This window comes from Sinocyclocheilus rhinocerous, unplaced genomic scaffold, assembly GCF_001515625.1.
Source record: "Sinocyclocheilus rhinocerous isolate Xijiao unplaced genomic scaffold, SAMN03320098_v1.1 scaffold4725, whole genome shotgun sequence".
In the NCBI taxonomy this organism is placed as follows: domain Eukaryota; kingdom Metazoa; phylum Chordata; class Actinopteri; order Cypriniformes; family Cyprinidae; genus Sinocyclocheilus; species Sinocyclocheilus rhinocerous.
Window position 1 is genome coordinate 1373 of NW_015632044.1, and position 16535 is coordinate 17907.

Sequence of the window (16535 nt, forward strand, 5' to 3'; positions counted from 1 at the left end):
GCATTTTAACCAGTTGATGGGAAAAGTATTCTTAAAATGCATTCAAAAAATCGGAACAATTTGTAATAAATAATTATTAACTCTATTTTGAAGCCCACGATAACAATATTGTGCATATTCATTACCGTGCCATGTCATATTGCTGAATATCGGCACATATTTATTTCAGATCTTCTGCTTCAAGCTCTTAAAAAGTAACATAAATGTAGTCCATATTCTTCATGCTCTGTATTTCAAGTCTTCTAAGAAGGTAAAATAGCTTTGTTTCAGGAACAGGTCCAAATTTAAGTGATTGCTCACAGAACATACAGGCCCCAGTGCAACTACCTAGCATTGCCAGTAGTTATTCCAGTTTTAAATGTGATGACATCTCTTTAGATTGATTTATTTTTTATTGATTAATTGATTGATTGTCTGTCTGTCTTTCTCTTTATTTCGTCCTCTCTTAGATGTAACAAATGTGAGGTTGGTTGGTGGTAACAGTCCTTGTGCTGGTAGAGTGGAGGTTCTTCATAGAGGTCAGTGGGGAACAGTGTGTGATGGTTATTGGGATATGGCTGATGCTGCAGTGGTGTGTAGAGAGCTGGACTGTGGAGAACCTGTAGATGCTCTGGGTGGTGCTCATTTTGGGCAAGGATCAGGACCAATCTGGATGAGTGTTTTAATATGTACAGGAGAAGAGTCCACATTAAAGAACTGTGGATCAGCAGGGTGGAATAAACATGCCTGCACTCATAATCATGATGCTGGAGTCATCTGCTCAGGTGAATACAATTAAACCTCAATGCATTCCACACTTTCTGATCATTTTGTCTTGATTATGTAAGAAAGTAAAGATATATTTTTTTGCATGTGGTTAAATGCTTATTCTTATAATTAATTACCACTTAAGAATTAGGCAGCTTGAAAAAAATTTAAATCTGCCATGATTATTTTACTGCATTTTCACAATGAATTAAAGAAATAATTACAGTTCATGTTCTTAAAAACTTTAGATTTTTATGATAAGAGTATGGTATTTAAAGGGGTCATATGACGCGATTTCAATTTTTCCTTTCTCTTTGGAGTGTTACAGCAGAATATGAAGGCTACTCATTTCCAAATAGTGAAGTAGATTGGTGACCTCAACTGTCAAGCTTCAAGAAGCATTTTTAGTAAATAAACTACAATGATATATATATATATATATAATCATGAAAAAGAAAAGACACCCTATGAATTCCATGGTCTTGTGTATCATGACATAGTAAAAAATCATCAAAGTTGCATCTGAACAAACCATATAAGACTTCTAAAATAATGTCCTTCGAACAGATGAGACCAATGTGGAGATGTTTGGCCATAATGCACAGCGCCACGCTTAGTGAAAGCCAAAAGAGCATATCAGCACAAATATCTCAAACCAAAAATCAAGCATTCTGGTGGAGGGCTGATGATTTTGGGCTTGTCTTGTAGCCACAGGACCTGGGCACTTCACAGTCATTAAATAGACCATGAACTCCTCTGCATACCCAAGTATTCTAGAATCAAATATGAGGCCATCCGTCCGACAGCTAAAACTTGGCCCTGTGCATAAACAAATGCCCACAAACCTTAATAAACTGGAGCAACATTGAAAAGAAGAGTGGGCCGAAATTCTCATTTTCACATGACTGTACATACAGTTGGTAAAGAAAAGAATCACCCCCTCTAAAATAATCACATTTTGTTGCTTTGCAGCCTGAAATGGAGACAGACACAGTTATTGTTTTATCCAGCTGTATTTACTCAGTGCAACTTATAACATCCAAGTGAAAGATATAACACCAACAAGCCAGGAAAAAAACAACAACAACAACACAGAATCAGAGGCCCCGATCACACCGAACACGGTTTTTATGTCTGAAAACTTGAGGCGCACCACACTGCCTTTTTTTGGGTGACTTTTAAAAAAAGAGCAGTGCGCTGCGTTTTTTTTTATGTTGCTAGGCAACCACCAAATCAGCTGTCCTGTCAGTCTAATCAAAGGATTATATACGTATATCTTTGGTTTTTGCTGCTAAGTAAACTGTCATATTAGCAGAAACCTTAAAAAATACAGCTCCGGGTAACCCGCGACAGACACCAAAAGTTTCTCCTCCAACATTGTAGTCTCTAAGCAATGGTAAACTTTCGTCACCATAACAGAAGGCCTGCCTCTCCATTCATTCGATTGGACAATGGAAAAAACACGAATGACGTCAGGCGCTTTTCTGCTCAGAGTTGCTTTTTTTTTTCAACTTCAGGCGTCAGAGCGCTCCTCCAAAAATGTGAGGCACCCGGGGCGCATAAACAGCGCGCAAAATGTTCACTGCCAACAGAAACAATTCAAAAAAGGCGCCTCTCACTGCAAAAAACGCTTTCTGTCTGATCGGGGCCTAACTTTGCACATATTAGACTTTGCAATATTTACCCTCTCTTCTTTGCAGAACTGCTCAAATTCAGTTAAATTTGATGGTGACCGTTTGTAGACTGCCGTTTTAAAGTCATTCCACAGTTTTTCAATGGGGTTTAAGTCTGGGCTCTGAATAGGCCATGCAAGGATATTCACCCTTTTCTCCTTCAACCACTGTTTGGTCAGTTTTGCTGTGTGCTTTGAGTCACTGTCATGTTGGAAGGTAAACCTTCTTACCATTGACAACTTTCTGGTAGAGGGCAGCAGATTTTCCTCAAGAATTTGACTGTATTTTGCCCCATCCATTTTTACTTCTATCCTAACAAGTGCTCCAGTCCCTGCTGCGGAGAAACGCCTCCATAACAGGATATTACCACCTCTATGAGAATTTGTGATATTGTTGTCACATGGACACAGTGACCATTCTTTGTCATAAATTCCTGCAACTGCTTCAGAGTTGCTGTAGACCTCGTGGTAGCCTCTCTGACCAGTTTCCTTCTGGCTCTTTCATATAGTTTGGAGCGACGTCCTGATCCAGGGAGGGTCTGTGTTGTACCAAATTCCTTCCACTTCTTAATAATAGACGTCACTTTGCTTTTAGGCATTGATAAAGCCTTTGAAATTTTTTTGTATACATCTCCTGACTTGTGCCTGTCCACAACTTTATCCTGGAGATCTTATCCTGGACAGTGTCTTGCCACCCATAGTTAATTGTTTGCTTCAGTTGCTCTGCCAAGGACTGAAATGCTCCAGGAAAGCTTTTTTCATGCTGAGCTAATCAAAATGACCACAGCTGATCACAGTTGAAAGTCAGATGGCTTTGTGTTCCAATGGCTGCATTTAGACTTGGCATTAACATGCGACCTGTATCCGGATGTTGTCCACATACACATTGAAAAGACAAGTGTAAACGCGCTTCTGATCGGAATGTTATCTGATCAGCGTGTCCTGGTCCAGAGGTAGTCGAGGACGCATTGTGATCGGATCTCAGTGTAATGTAAACGCTTTTCAAAAGAAAACCCACCACTCCGGGTCGACTTTGCACCAGGGCCATTCTCTGCAGACTTATTTAAATATTGCGTGGGAAAGACAGTGTTCGTCCGATCGGTTATGCAGATAGAGAAGTCAGTTGATGTTACCATGTGTAAAAGCGGCGTGTCCTGATTGATTGATGACAGGGCCGTCCTTAGGGGGGTGCAACTGGTGCAGTCGCACCGGGCCCCGCGCTTGAGGGGGCCCCACGACGAACGGACCGAGGGGGACCTTGGGTGATCTTTTTTCCAACTCAGTGATTCTGGGTTTTTTTTGTGTTTTTTTTTATATATGTTGATGTTATATCTTTCACTTGGATGTTATAAGTTGCACTGAGTAAATGCAGCAGGATAAAACAAAAATGGTGTTCGTCTTCATTTCAGGCTGCAAAGCAACAAAATGTGATTATTTAAAAGTGGGGTGATTCTTTTCTATACCCACTATATTTACTTTATACTGTAACTTTCAGAGATGAAAGTTCTTGCACAATCCAAAAAAAAAAAAGTCTAATGAAACTGAACTGCGAAAACATGCTCATTCTGAACTTATACAACTTTCTGATATTAGGCACATTTATACATCAACAGCCCATTCACACAGTCACAATGAGGTAATAAGGACAAAGAGGGATAGACAGTAAAACCAGAAAAATGAATTATAAGTACAAAACAAAAAGTATTCAAGTCTGCCACTTTTTAACATTAAGCAAAAGTAACCAAAGCTTAGTTGTGTGTGTTTTTTTTTTTAATGAAAAGAAGCAACCTAGGCAGAGATATAAAGGAGAGGAAATGATGGCAATTTTCATTTTGTGAAACTCAATTCATTTTAAAAGAACCCTTTTATTATGTACTATAGTAAACCTTTATTGATATATATATGTATATATTTAGGAAACACTTGAGTGTTAAAAATGTAATTGCATGTAACACTTGCCACATCTAGAACCTGTTGAAGAAAAAAAAACAGCTCACCTAATGACCTATTCAACCAGATCTTCAATTGGGATTAAATTAGAAGTGCCTGGAGTGCATTCAGAACATGGAAAATCAGCTTTTTCTTACTATGCTTCTTGGTTGTGGAATGATTTTCAGATTAAAACTCCATTAGAAGCAATTCCTTCTTTGAATATTTTTTTTTAAATTATTGCAGCGTGTAATGAATGAACCTTGTGGTTGTTTTAATTAGGCTGTTGATTTATGATTATTGTTTTGCTTTGTTTGTTTTTAATTCTGTTCTGTGTGTTGTGTAACCTTTTAAATTTATGTGAAACTCTCTGTTTTGTACGGTCATCTTGGCCAGGACTCCCTGGAAGAAGAGATTTATTTTAATCTCAATGGGACCTTCCTGGAAAAAATAAAGGATAAATAAAAAATAATGCTCACTTTTATGCAATATGAACAGGTCATAAACGCTCCAGACTTGCAGATGGGTCTCATCTGTGCTCTGGGAGGTTAGAGATACTTCATGATCAGACGTGGATGTCAGTGTGTGACGCTACCTTTGACCAGCAGGATGCAGAGGTTGTGTGTAGAGAGCTGGACTGTGGGGCTCCTGTACAGGTGCTGGGAGCAGCTGCTTTTGGAAAAGGAGAGATGTTGGAGTCATCTGCTCTGGTGAGTCGATAGTGTAAGATTGACTGATATTATGCTGCTCAAAGACTCAGTAGTAGATATACATTATTTTATCTCATGTATTTCACTTGTTTATTTCAGACTGAAAGATTAATGCTCTTGTCATTTATTGTAGTATTGATTTATTAATATATAAAATGTTTTATTCTCAAACTTGCAGTATTTTACTTAAACATCAGATTGTCTCCTCAGGTTCCTCTCTGGCTCTTCATGATGGTCTGGTGCGGTTGTCTGGAGAGAGACAGTGTGAGGGGGAGGTGGAAGTTTTTATCCATCAGGTATGCTGCTAAATTGTTTATATTGAAATTAAATATAAGGTTTTACACATTTCAACATTCATGTGTCCATGATGTTCGCATTTTTCAATTTTGTGATTTTAAAAATGACATTTTTTATGTAGAATTTAAAGAGATCAGGTTAACTGAGGGCTGTGAAGGGAATGTGGAGGTTTTCTACAATGGATCCTGGGGTAATGTGTGTTACAACAAGATGGACAGAGACACAGCGAGTCTGATCTGTCAAGAGCTGATCTGTGGAAGATCTGGTGTTTTGTCTGACTCTACAGCAAGAGTGAAATCAGCTCCTAACTGGCTAGATAAAGTAACATGTCGACCACATGACTCAACTTTGTGGCAGTGTCCATCTTCACCCTGGGGACAGAATGACTGTGGTGACGATGAAGTGGCCAAAATCATCTGCTCAGGTAAAACAGATGCTTTTTTCATCAGTAAACAATACAAGAGTTATCCTTTATTATTAGTGCTTTGAGAAGATGTGTGGAATACATTTAATAATAATTTATTTGTTGTTACAGAACAGGAGATCCATGAGTCTCCTCGAAGCTCTCTGACATGCTCCACATCTCCCCATCAGAGACAGTGTTTGGGTAAGTTCATTTAATGGAAACAACCATGAAAATTATGAATGTTGTATGCAACCCCTGTTGAAAAAAAAAGCATATGCTGGTTAGGTATGTTTTGAAGCAGGGCAGCTGGTTTAAGCTGGTCCTGAGCTGGTTATTAGCTAGTTTACGATGGTCATGTGCTGGTCTAAGCTGGTCGTAAGCAACTAACTCCTGCTCAGGACCAGCTCATAACCAGTTTTTAACCAGCTCATGACAAACTAAGGACCTATCTAACCACCATATGCTGTTTTTTTCAACAGGGATGTAAGATAATGGTGTTCTAATATGAGAAACCAGCAGGATTTCATCTTGGAATATACAAATGATCACACACACATACTCCTGTGCAGACGCTGCTGTTCTGACAGTACTCTGCTGGCAATTAATGTATCTACTTTTTTGTGATGTATGTTTTAGATCTTGTTCCTCTCAGACTGAGTGGAGGGGAGGGCCAGTGCTCTGGGAGGCTGGATGGATATCATAACGCTGTGTGGGGCTCAGTCTGTGATGATCAGTGGGACATCAGCGATGCTCAGGTGGTCTGCAGGCAGCTGGGTTGTGGAGCAGCACTGAGGGCTGATGGGAATTCAGTCTTTGGTGCTGGTGAAGGTGTTGTGTGGATGAACAGAGTCGAGTGCAGAGGGAATGAGATTCACCTGTGGGACTGTCTGTCCTCTCTGAAAAACCACACTGACTGCTCCCACAAAGAGCACGCTGGACTCACCTGTGCAGGTCTCAGCAAAACACTGAGGAGTATTATTTATTTTATAGCTTTATATAGCTATATTATAGCTTTGAATGTGTTTGTGTCTGTTTTGACAGATTTGCCAGATTTGTCAGTGTCCTCTACTCCTGCCACAACAACATCAGCTTCTCCTCCAGTTTCTCCTCCAGTGCGCTCAACATCAGTCTCTCCTCCACAAACTCCTGAAGCAGCGTCTCTCTCTGTCCCCCCAGTGCTTGTGATTGTACTGGGAGTTGTGCTCTTACTGCTCTTAGTGCCACTGCTTATACTGATTCAGCAGAACAGAGTGATGAGGAGAGGTAGGAGAGATCCAGAGACTGTCATATTGTGTCTTATTCAGTGTGTGATCAGTCATGTGTTGTGAACTGACAGCAGGTTTGTCTGTCTACACTCACAGCTCTCTCTAAGAGGAGACACAGGACGACGACTGAGGCCGTTTATGAGGAGATTCAGCACAGACCCACTAACAGACACAGTCTCTTCACTCAGAGAGGTGAGTAAGTGTCATAGTGTCGAATTTGTGGAGATCAGCAGGATAATCACTTTCAGAGGGATGAGTGGAATAAATCACACTGATTTGTGGGACCTTTTGTGTTATTTGAAATTATATAGCATTAGGTGTTGAATGATCCAAAGGGGTTTTGGCAGATTTATGATTGTGAATGTATCTTTTGGTTCTACTCCATAACAGGAAGTGTCCTTTCTGAAGAACAGCATTCTGGGTATGAAGATGCTGATGAGCTTCTTTCAGGTTAGAGGACTTAAGTATAGTAATGTTACCCGCTACATACATTAGCCTATGTATGTTGTGTAAAGCATATGTAATTAATTAAAATTCACTTAGCAAGTTATCTTAGCAGAAAATTATATACACCATTCAGCACATTATTTAGATATGGTTCTTTCTTTCATACATATTTATATTTTTATTAAAGCAAAATCTGCAAAAGGAGACTTACCTGAATACCATAATGATTTCTCCACCACTAAAGGCCCGACAGGTCAGTAACTTCAGCTGATGGGGTTCCTTTCTTTAATCTTTTGGGCCTGTGAACAGTAAAGCTGTTTCTGTTTACAGACCATAGTCAAGGTAGATGGCATATTTTATGCAGATGAAAACGAGGTTTTGAGGGACAGACTTACAGTTCTAGAGTCAAAGGTCCTAGATCACATCGTTTTCAAAAAGTTTTTGTTTACTGAAAGTTTTTCGGAAAGATGTTTCGTCAGTTGAATAATTGGCATGTTGTTAAACAACAGTACAATCCATTTAACATTTTGTACTTCTGTCACTCACAACCTCGTTTTCATTCTTGTCAAAATATAACTATGGTGCTGCCCTGACTAATGTCTGTTCTCTCTTTGTTTTTAACTCATTTAGAAGAGCAACAATTCACACCAGAGAACTATGATGATGTAATCACTGTTGGACTGAGACATCATACTACAGGTTTATTGTTTATTTCTTATAATTATTTCTACATGTTTTAACACTATAAATATATGTCTATTTTAATATATATGTATTTTAATTGATACATGCATTTAATTTGTCTTTTCTTTTTTCTTTTTTTTTTTTGTAGATGACTTACCAGAAAACTATGATGATGTCGTCATTATAAGACAGTTCTCCAATGATAACAATGATAAGGGATTCAATTTACACCCTTCTAGATTGGAACAGGATTTTTAAATTATTTTTCTTCAAATTATTGTGCCAAATAAAGTATGTAGTCCAGTGGTGTCCAAACCTGCTCTTGGAGGGCCAGTGTCCTGCAGAGTTTAGCTCCATCTTGTCCCAACACCCCTGTCTGGAAGTTTCTAGTGACTCTGAAGACCTTGATTAGCTGGTTCAAGTGTGTTTAATTGGGGTCAGAACTAAACTCTGCAGGACTGTGGCCCTCCAGGAGCAGGATTGGACACGCCTGATATAGTCTATTTGTTCATGTAATTAATAATAGCCACATTTATATCAGGGGGTGTTCAGGAGGAGTATGATGATGTGAAGAATGTCAGGGAATATATGAGTGACATGTTTGGTACGTTATTAACAACTTCATTTAGTCTTTATAATCACTTCATATGATCAATTTCTGTGGTTATGAAAGCTCATTTAAATTTACTGCTAGTATATTTTAGTGTTGTAGTGTTTTTTTATCATGCATTTTAATGTATGTATTGATACATGAATTGGCTCTTGTTTTCCAATAACAGACTATGATGATGTGGAGGAGGAACCAGGAAAACAGGCAGGAGCTGTATAACTCGAACCACATCCACTGCCTCAAATCCTTTCAAAGCTTTTAAAGTTTTAGCAATCTTACTATATACGCTTCAGTTGCAATCTAACAGTGTTTTGCTACATTCTGTATTGAAATATACAATTGCAATTTTTGACAGAAAAAAATGCTTTGCTTTTATGACCTTTTCAAAAGGTGCTTGACTTTTTCCAGATGCTTTTACAAATCTTTTCTATTGTGTAGCCTTAGAGATTTAAGGGGGGGAAAAACCTGTAGTTTCTGACATTCAGTTTATTTGTATAAACATAATTGTGTTGAGTTCAGATCGTTCTCCATTCAGCTACCACCCATCATTAATGGATTACACTATCTTCAACTTAATAATATCATAATATTAAATATCAAAATATCATTCACTGATGGTTCACTGTTAATATTTTGCTAAAAGACATTAGAATGTCATGCGCTGCAACTTCAGAAAACACATGCAAATAGAAAAAGCACCAGCAAATTAAGAAAACATCTTCATCAGTCTGAGAGCACATGTGCTGGAAATACTCCCAACACAGCCAAATACAAAACACGCTGCAAATCCTCACATCACAAACAAAGAAACAATTTGTGCATGGTTACCATGGTTTAACTATTAACCATTTTTTGTTTTTATTTACTTTTTATATAATAAATGTATTAATTAATTAATTTTTTAATTTTAAGGCTATGGTTAATTTTTATTAGGGAAATTGTAAAAGTAAGTTTGCCATTTGCAGCCGTTTCTGTATTTGTTTGTGTTGTGAGAATTTGCAGCCGTTTCTGTATTTGTTTGTGTTGTGAGAATTTGCAGCGCGTGTGTTATCAAATTGATGAAGATGTTTTCTTAAGTTGCATGTGTTTTTTTCATTTGCAGCGTGTTGAGCTCTCTCGCCCACCGTAGAATGTACTTAATAAGTTTACAAACAGCAGACATGAGCAATAATCTTTCCTTTTAAATTAATATAATAACTCTTTTATTTACTGATTCATTCATTCTTTATTTAACCAGGATAAAAACTCAGTAAGATTAAAATCTCTTACAAGAGTGACTGGCCAAAAAAGCAGAAACAAATAACAGAAATATACAAGTTTACATCAAAAACACAAAACACAAATCAAAGATCACAACAACAATTTACTGAGCAGAAAAGCATGTTGTTCACTTTATGTCCTGCAGTGGTGGTTTCTGATTGTCAGAAACACATGACATGAATACTTGCGCCGCCATGATATTGCTTTGCCCTAGTATTCCCACACATTAGGATATCGTGCAATGAGAAAAGAAACGAGAAAACGTCACCTAACAAGTCCGAATTTTTATCTGAAGTATCACTATACATTGTTAAATTGCAGATGTCCTAAGCCTGTAAATGGTTGTTTAATGTTGGTAATTTCCCTTGCTTATTAAAAAATGACATTCATATTCTATTCATTACAGTAGCGAACATTTGAACAAGACATCAACATATGTATTACAAATGTCAAAGTGTTCATTCTGAAATCTGAATAAATATGTATGATTTGTAATGTATGCACCATGTACAGTTATTCACTGTGCTTGTGTAATTATGTTGTTGTAATATTTTGATTAGTACAGTAGGATAACTGCAAATGTTTCAAAAATGATTTAGTTAACAGTATGCAATTTGAAGCACTTAATGATTTAAACATTGCTTAAATTAATAATTACATACAAAACATTTTACTCCAATGGAAACTGTAATTCAGTAAAACGCCATAGAATTTGTGCAGTCTTGAAGAGTCTGAAATAGATGTTGCTCAATCAGGAAATAAAATACACACACCATATATTCAGAGAAATAATGCTGACTTTGTACAGACTTTAAAGACGTGAAGCTTTAGTGAAGTTGGTGTGTGGCAGTATCTCTGTGCTGCTGACTGGAGGTTCATCATGATGGTCAGTGGGGAACAGTGTGTGATGATGACTGTTCTGTTATTATATAATCTGTTTCTACAATATATGGTTGCTTTTTATTTATTTTTCACACTGTTCCTTTAAGGGCTTAACAGATATAAATGTCACTTTATCAGTTTAATGTTTCAGAGCTTATAATGTGTGTGAGAACAATGTTCACACTAAACGATGATGATGTCATCATTAATGGACAGCGCTGGACGAGTTACACAGAACTGCATTAAATATTCTTCTTTTATGTGTATTAGTTTAACGGTAACTGTGTATATATCCAAAAGGACCAGATGAAATAGAAACAAAGGAATTTTAAAGAACTCAGAAACGAAAAAACACACTAGCATAGACATAAAACATCATAACATCAACACAAGACCAAAAACTGAAGAAACTGAGGGCTGATATATTCTTGCAGGGAGTAATCAAGGGAACAGAAGTGGGAGCTAATCAGGACAGATGCTAAAGCAGGTCTGTTTATAAGTTTATATCCCTTCTACCCTTGAAGGTAGAAAGAAGATTGCTTAATGTGCACTTATAATATACATCACATTAAAGGCCACTTAAGTATATCTTAACTAAGTACTCACTTTATGTTTCTTAACACACTTTAAGTGCACTTAAAAATGTGCTTTGTAATTTTGTGCATTTAAGTTTTACTTAAACTTGCATTTTAAATCACTATGTTTTTGTCATGCTTTAAAGAGGTAGTTATGTTGATGTATTGATTAATATACTAAAGCACATGTAAAATAATTGACTTTCATTTCAACTGAAGTGTGTTGTCCAAAATTACATTTGTTAATGTATTTTAAAAGTGTTTATAATATATACTGTGTATATATTATATTATGTGTGCATTGTATACTGTGTGTATTTTTCTTCTAAACTTCATTACAATTTTTTTAATTGGATTGTACTAAAATTTCACCTTCTGTTTCCGTCTGGAGCAGGCTTTCAGATTCTTGTTCGTCTGTATCCATTTCCATAGTGAACTCGTTGACTACAGCGTTTCAGCTCCGTAGACCATCACGCTGATTCGGACGTGCAGCAATCTTTTAATGACTGTCACGTTGCCATCTTGAGCATGCACGTGCATCGGGGGATCTGAACCAGCGAAGGTGAAGCTCTTACTGTAAGCGGACCCCATCCGAATGATGGCCGAAACTTTACTGATGATTTGAAGTTTTATTACTTGTCCGTTTAGTCAAGAAATCACCGTAAGAGCTGAATGAAGCGATACAAAAATGTGCATTAACATTAGACATATTCAGCGATTTTCACAAATACTTGTTTTAACTAACAGTATACAAATACACAAACCTTATGCCTTTTCGGGGGGTGCTGAATAAACTTAGAAACCGTCCTTTCGTGCACGAGTTCTGTTAAGCCGTCATGAAGCGTTCGCACTCCATACCATTTCTCATTACTCTCCGAGCAGTGAAAAGCAGATTCCGTTTCAAAATAAAAGTCCCCCATAAACAACGGAAATAATGCGATCCATAGATAATTTTTAACATACAAAATATATCAAAGGCAACACAAAACAAATAGCAAAATTAAGGATAACTCTTATTAAAGTCTGTTACATTTATCCTTTTGAGTTTGTCTCATTGTGATTCCCGCCTGGTTCTGTCTGGTTTTGTCTGCCGCTCCCGTTATTTTATTGTTGTGTCATCATGCTGTCCTCAGTTCTAAGCTATTAAATGGCAACTTCATGGTGGACGGCAGGAGTTTGTGTGTATATGTGTGAACGGACACATGAAAACGGCCCTCGGGATAGTGAAAAGGACAAAAGAAACCTACTGACTCACAGATCATAAATGTACACGCACACACTTCCTCCATCAAGTCTCAGAAAAGGCTTTAATTTAGCCGACCAACAACAAGGCCAAGGACAATCCTGCTGTTTCAGGAACGTTTCAACACACAGATAAAGACATGCAACCAAAAAACAAACTGTTTGGTCATTTTTTAAAGGAATAGGTCCCCCCCAAAAAAAATTATTTATGAAACTGCACACACACTCAGGCCATTCAAGATGTAGTTGAGTTTGTTTCTTCATCAGAACAGATTTGGAGAGAAATGTAGCATTACATCACTTGCTCATCAAGGAATCCTCTGCAGTGAATGGGTGCCGTCAGAATGAGAGTCCAAACAGCTGTTAAAGCATCTCAATAATCCACAAGTGATCCACATGACTCCAGTCCATCAATTAACATCTTGTGAAGCAAGAAACAAATCCATCATTAAGACATTTTAACTTCAAACCATCACTTCTGACCAAAATACAGTCAATAATCCATAATAATATTTCCACCAGTGAAAAAGTCTATCCCCTGTTGTCCTCTCACATCAAAATCCACCAACATATATATATTCAGACCTGTTTTGGTTTGTAAATGGTGCTTGATCTGTGCATATTTCTCTCCTGATTCAGAAGAAATGACTTTTTCACTAGAGAAAGCAATATGGACTGAGGACTTGTATTTTAGTTGGAAGCAATGGTTTGACGTTAAAAACATCTTAATTATGGATTTGTTGAGTACAAGCAAGCAGTTTGTCGATTACTTCCATTACTTGTGGGTTACTGTTTTATCAGCTGTTTGGACTGTCTTTCTGACGGCACCCATTCACTGCAAAAGATCCATTGGTGAGCAAGTGATGTAATGCCAAATTTCTCCAAATCTGTTCAGATGAAGAAACAAACTCATCTACATCTTGGACGGCCTGAGGTGCATTTTCAACAAATTTTCATTTTTGGGTGAACTATTCCTTTAAGAGCAAGATAACACAACTGAAAGAAAAAAATATGTGCGATTCAAAGCTACTTACTTGACACAAACCGTCTCAATGCCAGAAAAAGAGTGACAGGCTTCTGGCAATTCAGAAAATAATTAGTGTTTTGTTGTTCGCTGCCCACATTTTCTCCTGGATATGTTTTAAGCGTGCATGTGTGTGTGTGTGTGTATTACTCAGCATGCGTGGGCATCCGTCCTTCAGTGTTATACATGAGCAGCCCATGTGTTGGAAGTCCTCTCAGCAGGATACAATAGAGTGTACCTTTATTTCAGTCTAGTAGATCACACCATGAGCTCCATTACTGTGAGTGCTCTGAAACCAGCACTGATTGAGTTTGTTTATTTTGTTGACATTTTCAGTACTAAGAAAATATGATTTTCATAGCTAATTCCAAGTTTTTGGATATTTGGAGAGGATATTGATCTTTGAGCTCCTTAAGTATGTAAAAGTGTATGTTTGTGTGTGTGACAGGAAGAGAAAGAGTATATGTTCTGGCCAGGACTGCCTCCCACATTAGCTCCAGGGATTACACAAGCAGATGAGTGGGTGGCATGTAAAAACAACGAGGGGGCTGCCGTTCGACTCCAAATCTAGAATCCCACACCTCTCTGTGTATACAGACACTTGTGAACTCGCTCCACTGTGGGCTTAGATTGGCACAAACAGCTGCTGGTAAAGTTTCTTCTGCGCTAACCGTAAATAAATGCAAAGAATAAAGATTTTGTGAAAATATATATGTTTTTTTTTATGGGGGTGGTTTTGTGCTGCAGTCTAAAACAAATAAAAATGCATTACCATAAATCAATGGATGTCTAATTATATATGCATAATGAGAATAATGTAAACAATAATCACTATTTAACCTATCTGAAATGTGAATCCAGCAAAAACACAATGTAGAAAGATACAATAATGAAAATATAAGTGTTTGCCTTAAGTTGTGTTCAGTGTTATTTTAGTATCATTGAGATATTATTATAATTTAGAGAGAGAGAGTTTTTTTTGAGACTCAAAGCATATGCAGCATTTTTCATGGAGCACATTCAAATAAGAATGTAGAAAATAAAATGTTAACTTTTTTTTATCAGTTCTCATGATTAGCATTCTAAAGTCTTAAAAGTTCATTGCATTTAGTTATTTTTAGGGTCTCTGGGATACCAAACATACTGTAAGTAATGCAATATACATTTTATGAACATTTTATTCAATTTATTAAGTTGAAATTTTGTTGAAAGGAAATTTAGGAAAGGAGATTTTTACAATCTAACTATCAACCTGATATTTCACTGTACTGCTATAGTTTTTGAAACATTTAAAGGTCCAGACAAAACGCGTATATGGCCTTAGAAACGCCAAGGTCATGGGTTCGAATGCCAGGGAATGAACTGATAAGATGTAGGCTGTACTGTACACTGAATGCAATGCAATCGTTTTGAATAAAAGCGTCTGTAAATGGAAAAGTACATCTTTGTCTGAAAAGGTTCAGCCTTGAAATGGACTAAAATGTAGTCGGCCTTGTGTCCTTTATTTTGAGAAAGTGGAGGTGCGATACTTGTGTGGGAGGCACTAATTCAGCTAACTGATATCGCTCCAGTTCTGCACTCGCTGCGCTCGAGTTCAGTCAGCAGTCTTTCAACTCCAACTTTCAGCGTGATCCAGACGCACTTGACTGACCGCAACGCCACGAAGTGGACAACTAGGCTCCGATGACACGTTAGGAACTGAAAAATAATGGATTATCATGTTAAGCCGAAATAAAAGATGCATTCTAGTCTGTCAGGCTCCGTGTAACGCGGCGATGCGCAGCGGCAGGTGATGTGGATGCTGACGCGTCGGGGCTCAACTGGTCTCCAAGTGGCGCTTAGAACCCGTGGAAGAACTTTTGCACGATTGGCTTTCAGTAAGATTCGGAATCATGGAGTTGAGGGACTATCCAAAAAGTCTTTATGACAATTTCAGTATTAGTTTCTATTTAGGCATTTATTGTTTATTAAACACAGCTGTGCGAATTAACAAATGGGTCGTTTTAAAGCGCTAATCTAGTATTGTATATTGCAGTACGTTTTAAAACTTTTCTAGGACATTTAGTGACAACACTTGTTCTTATCGAGTTAATCCGGATCCCGTTGGCTCGTATTTTTTTTTTATGGGGGCGGTTTTGTGCTGCAGTCTAAAACAAATAAAAATGCATTACCATAAATCAATGGATGTCTAATTATATATGCATAATGAGAATAATTTAAACAAATAATCACTATTTAACCTATCTGAATGTGAATCCAGCAAAAACACAATGTAGAAAGATACAATAATGAAAATATAAGTGTTTGCATTAAGTTGTGTTCAGTGTTATTTTAGTATCATTGAGATATTATTATAATTTAGAGAGAGAGAGTTTTTTTTTTGAGACTCAAAGCATATGCAGCATTTTTCATGGAGCACATTCAAATAAGAATGTAGAAAATAAAATGTTAAAATTTTGTTTATCAGTTCTCATGATTAGCATTCTAAAGTCTTAAAAGTTTATTGCATTTAGTTATTTTTAGGGTCTCTGGGATACCAAACATACTGTAAGTAATGCAATATACATTTTATGAGCATTTTATTCAATTTATTAAGTTGAAATTTTGTTGAAAGGAAATTTAGGAAAGGAGATTCTTACAATCTGGAAAATATCAACCTGATATTTCACTGTACTGCGTATAGTTTTTGAAACATTTAAAGGTCCAGACAAAACGCGTATGGCCTTAGAAACGCCAAGGTCATGGGTTCGAATGCCAGGGAATGAACTGATAAGATGTAGGCTGT

General features: G+C 37.2%; 1 protein-coding gene across 1 annotated transcript; it reads left to right on the top strand.

Moving 5' to 3' along the window:
* Positions 1–449: 449 nt before the first annotated feature.
* On the top strand, positions 450–8415 carry LOC107742175 (antigen WC1.1-like; the record flags this gene model as incomplete). Its single annotated transcript, XM_016555076.1, has 8 exons — positions 450–764; positions 5477–5779; positions 5891–5962; positions 6398–6712; positions 6803–7024; positions 7123–7218; positions 7417–7476; positions 8306–8415. Coding segments are annotated over 8 exons (1493 nt in total), but the record flags the coding sequence as incomplete, so codon positions are not given.
* Between the last annotated feature and the right edge of the window lie 8120 nt (positions 8416–16535).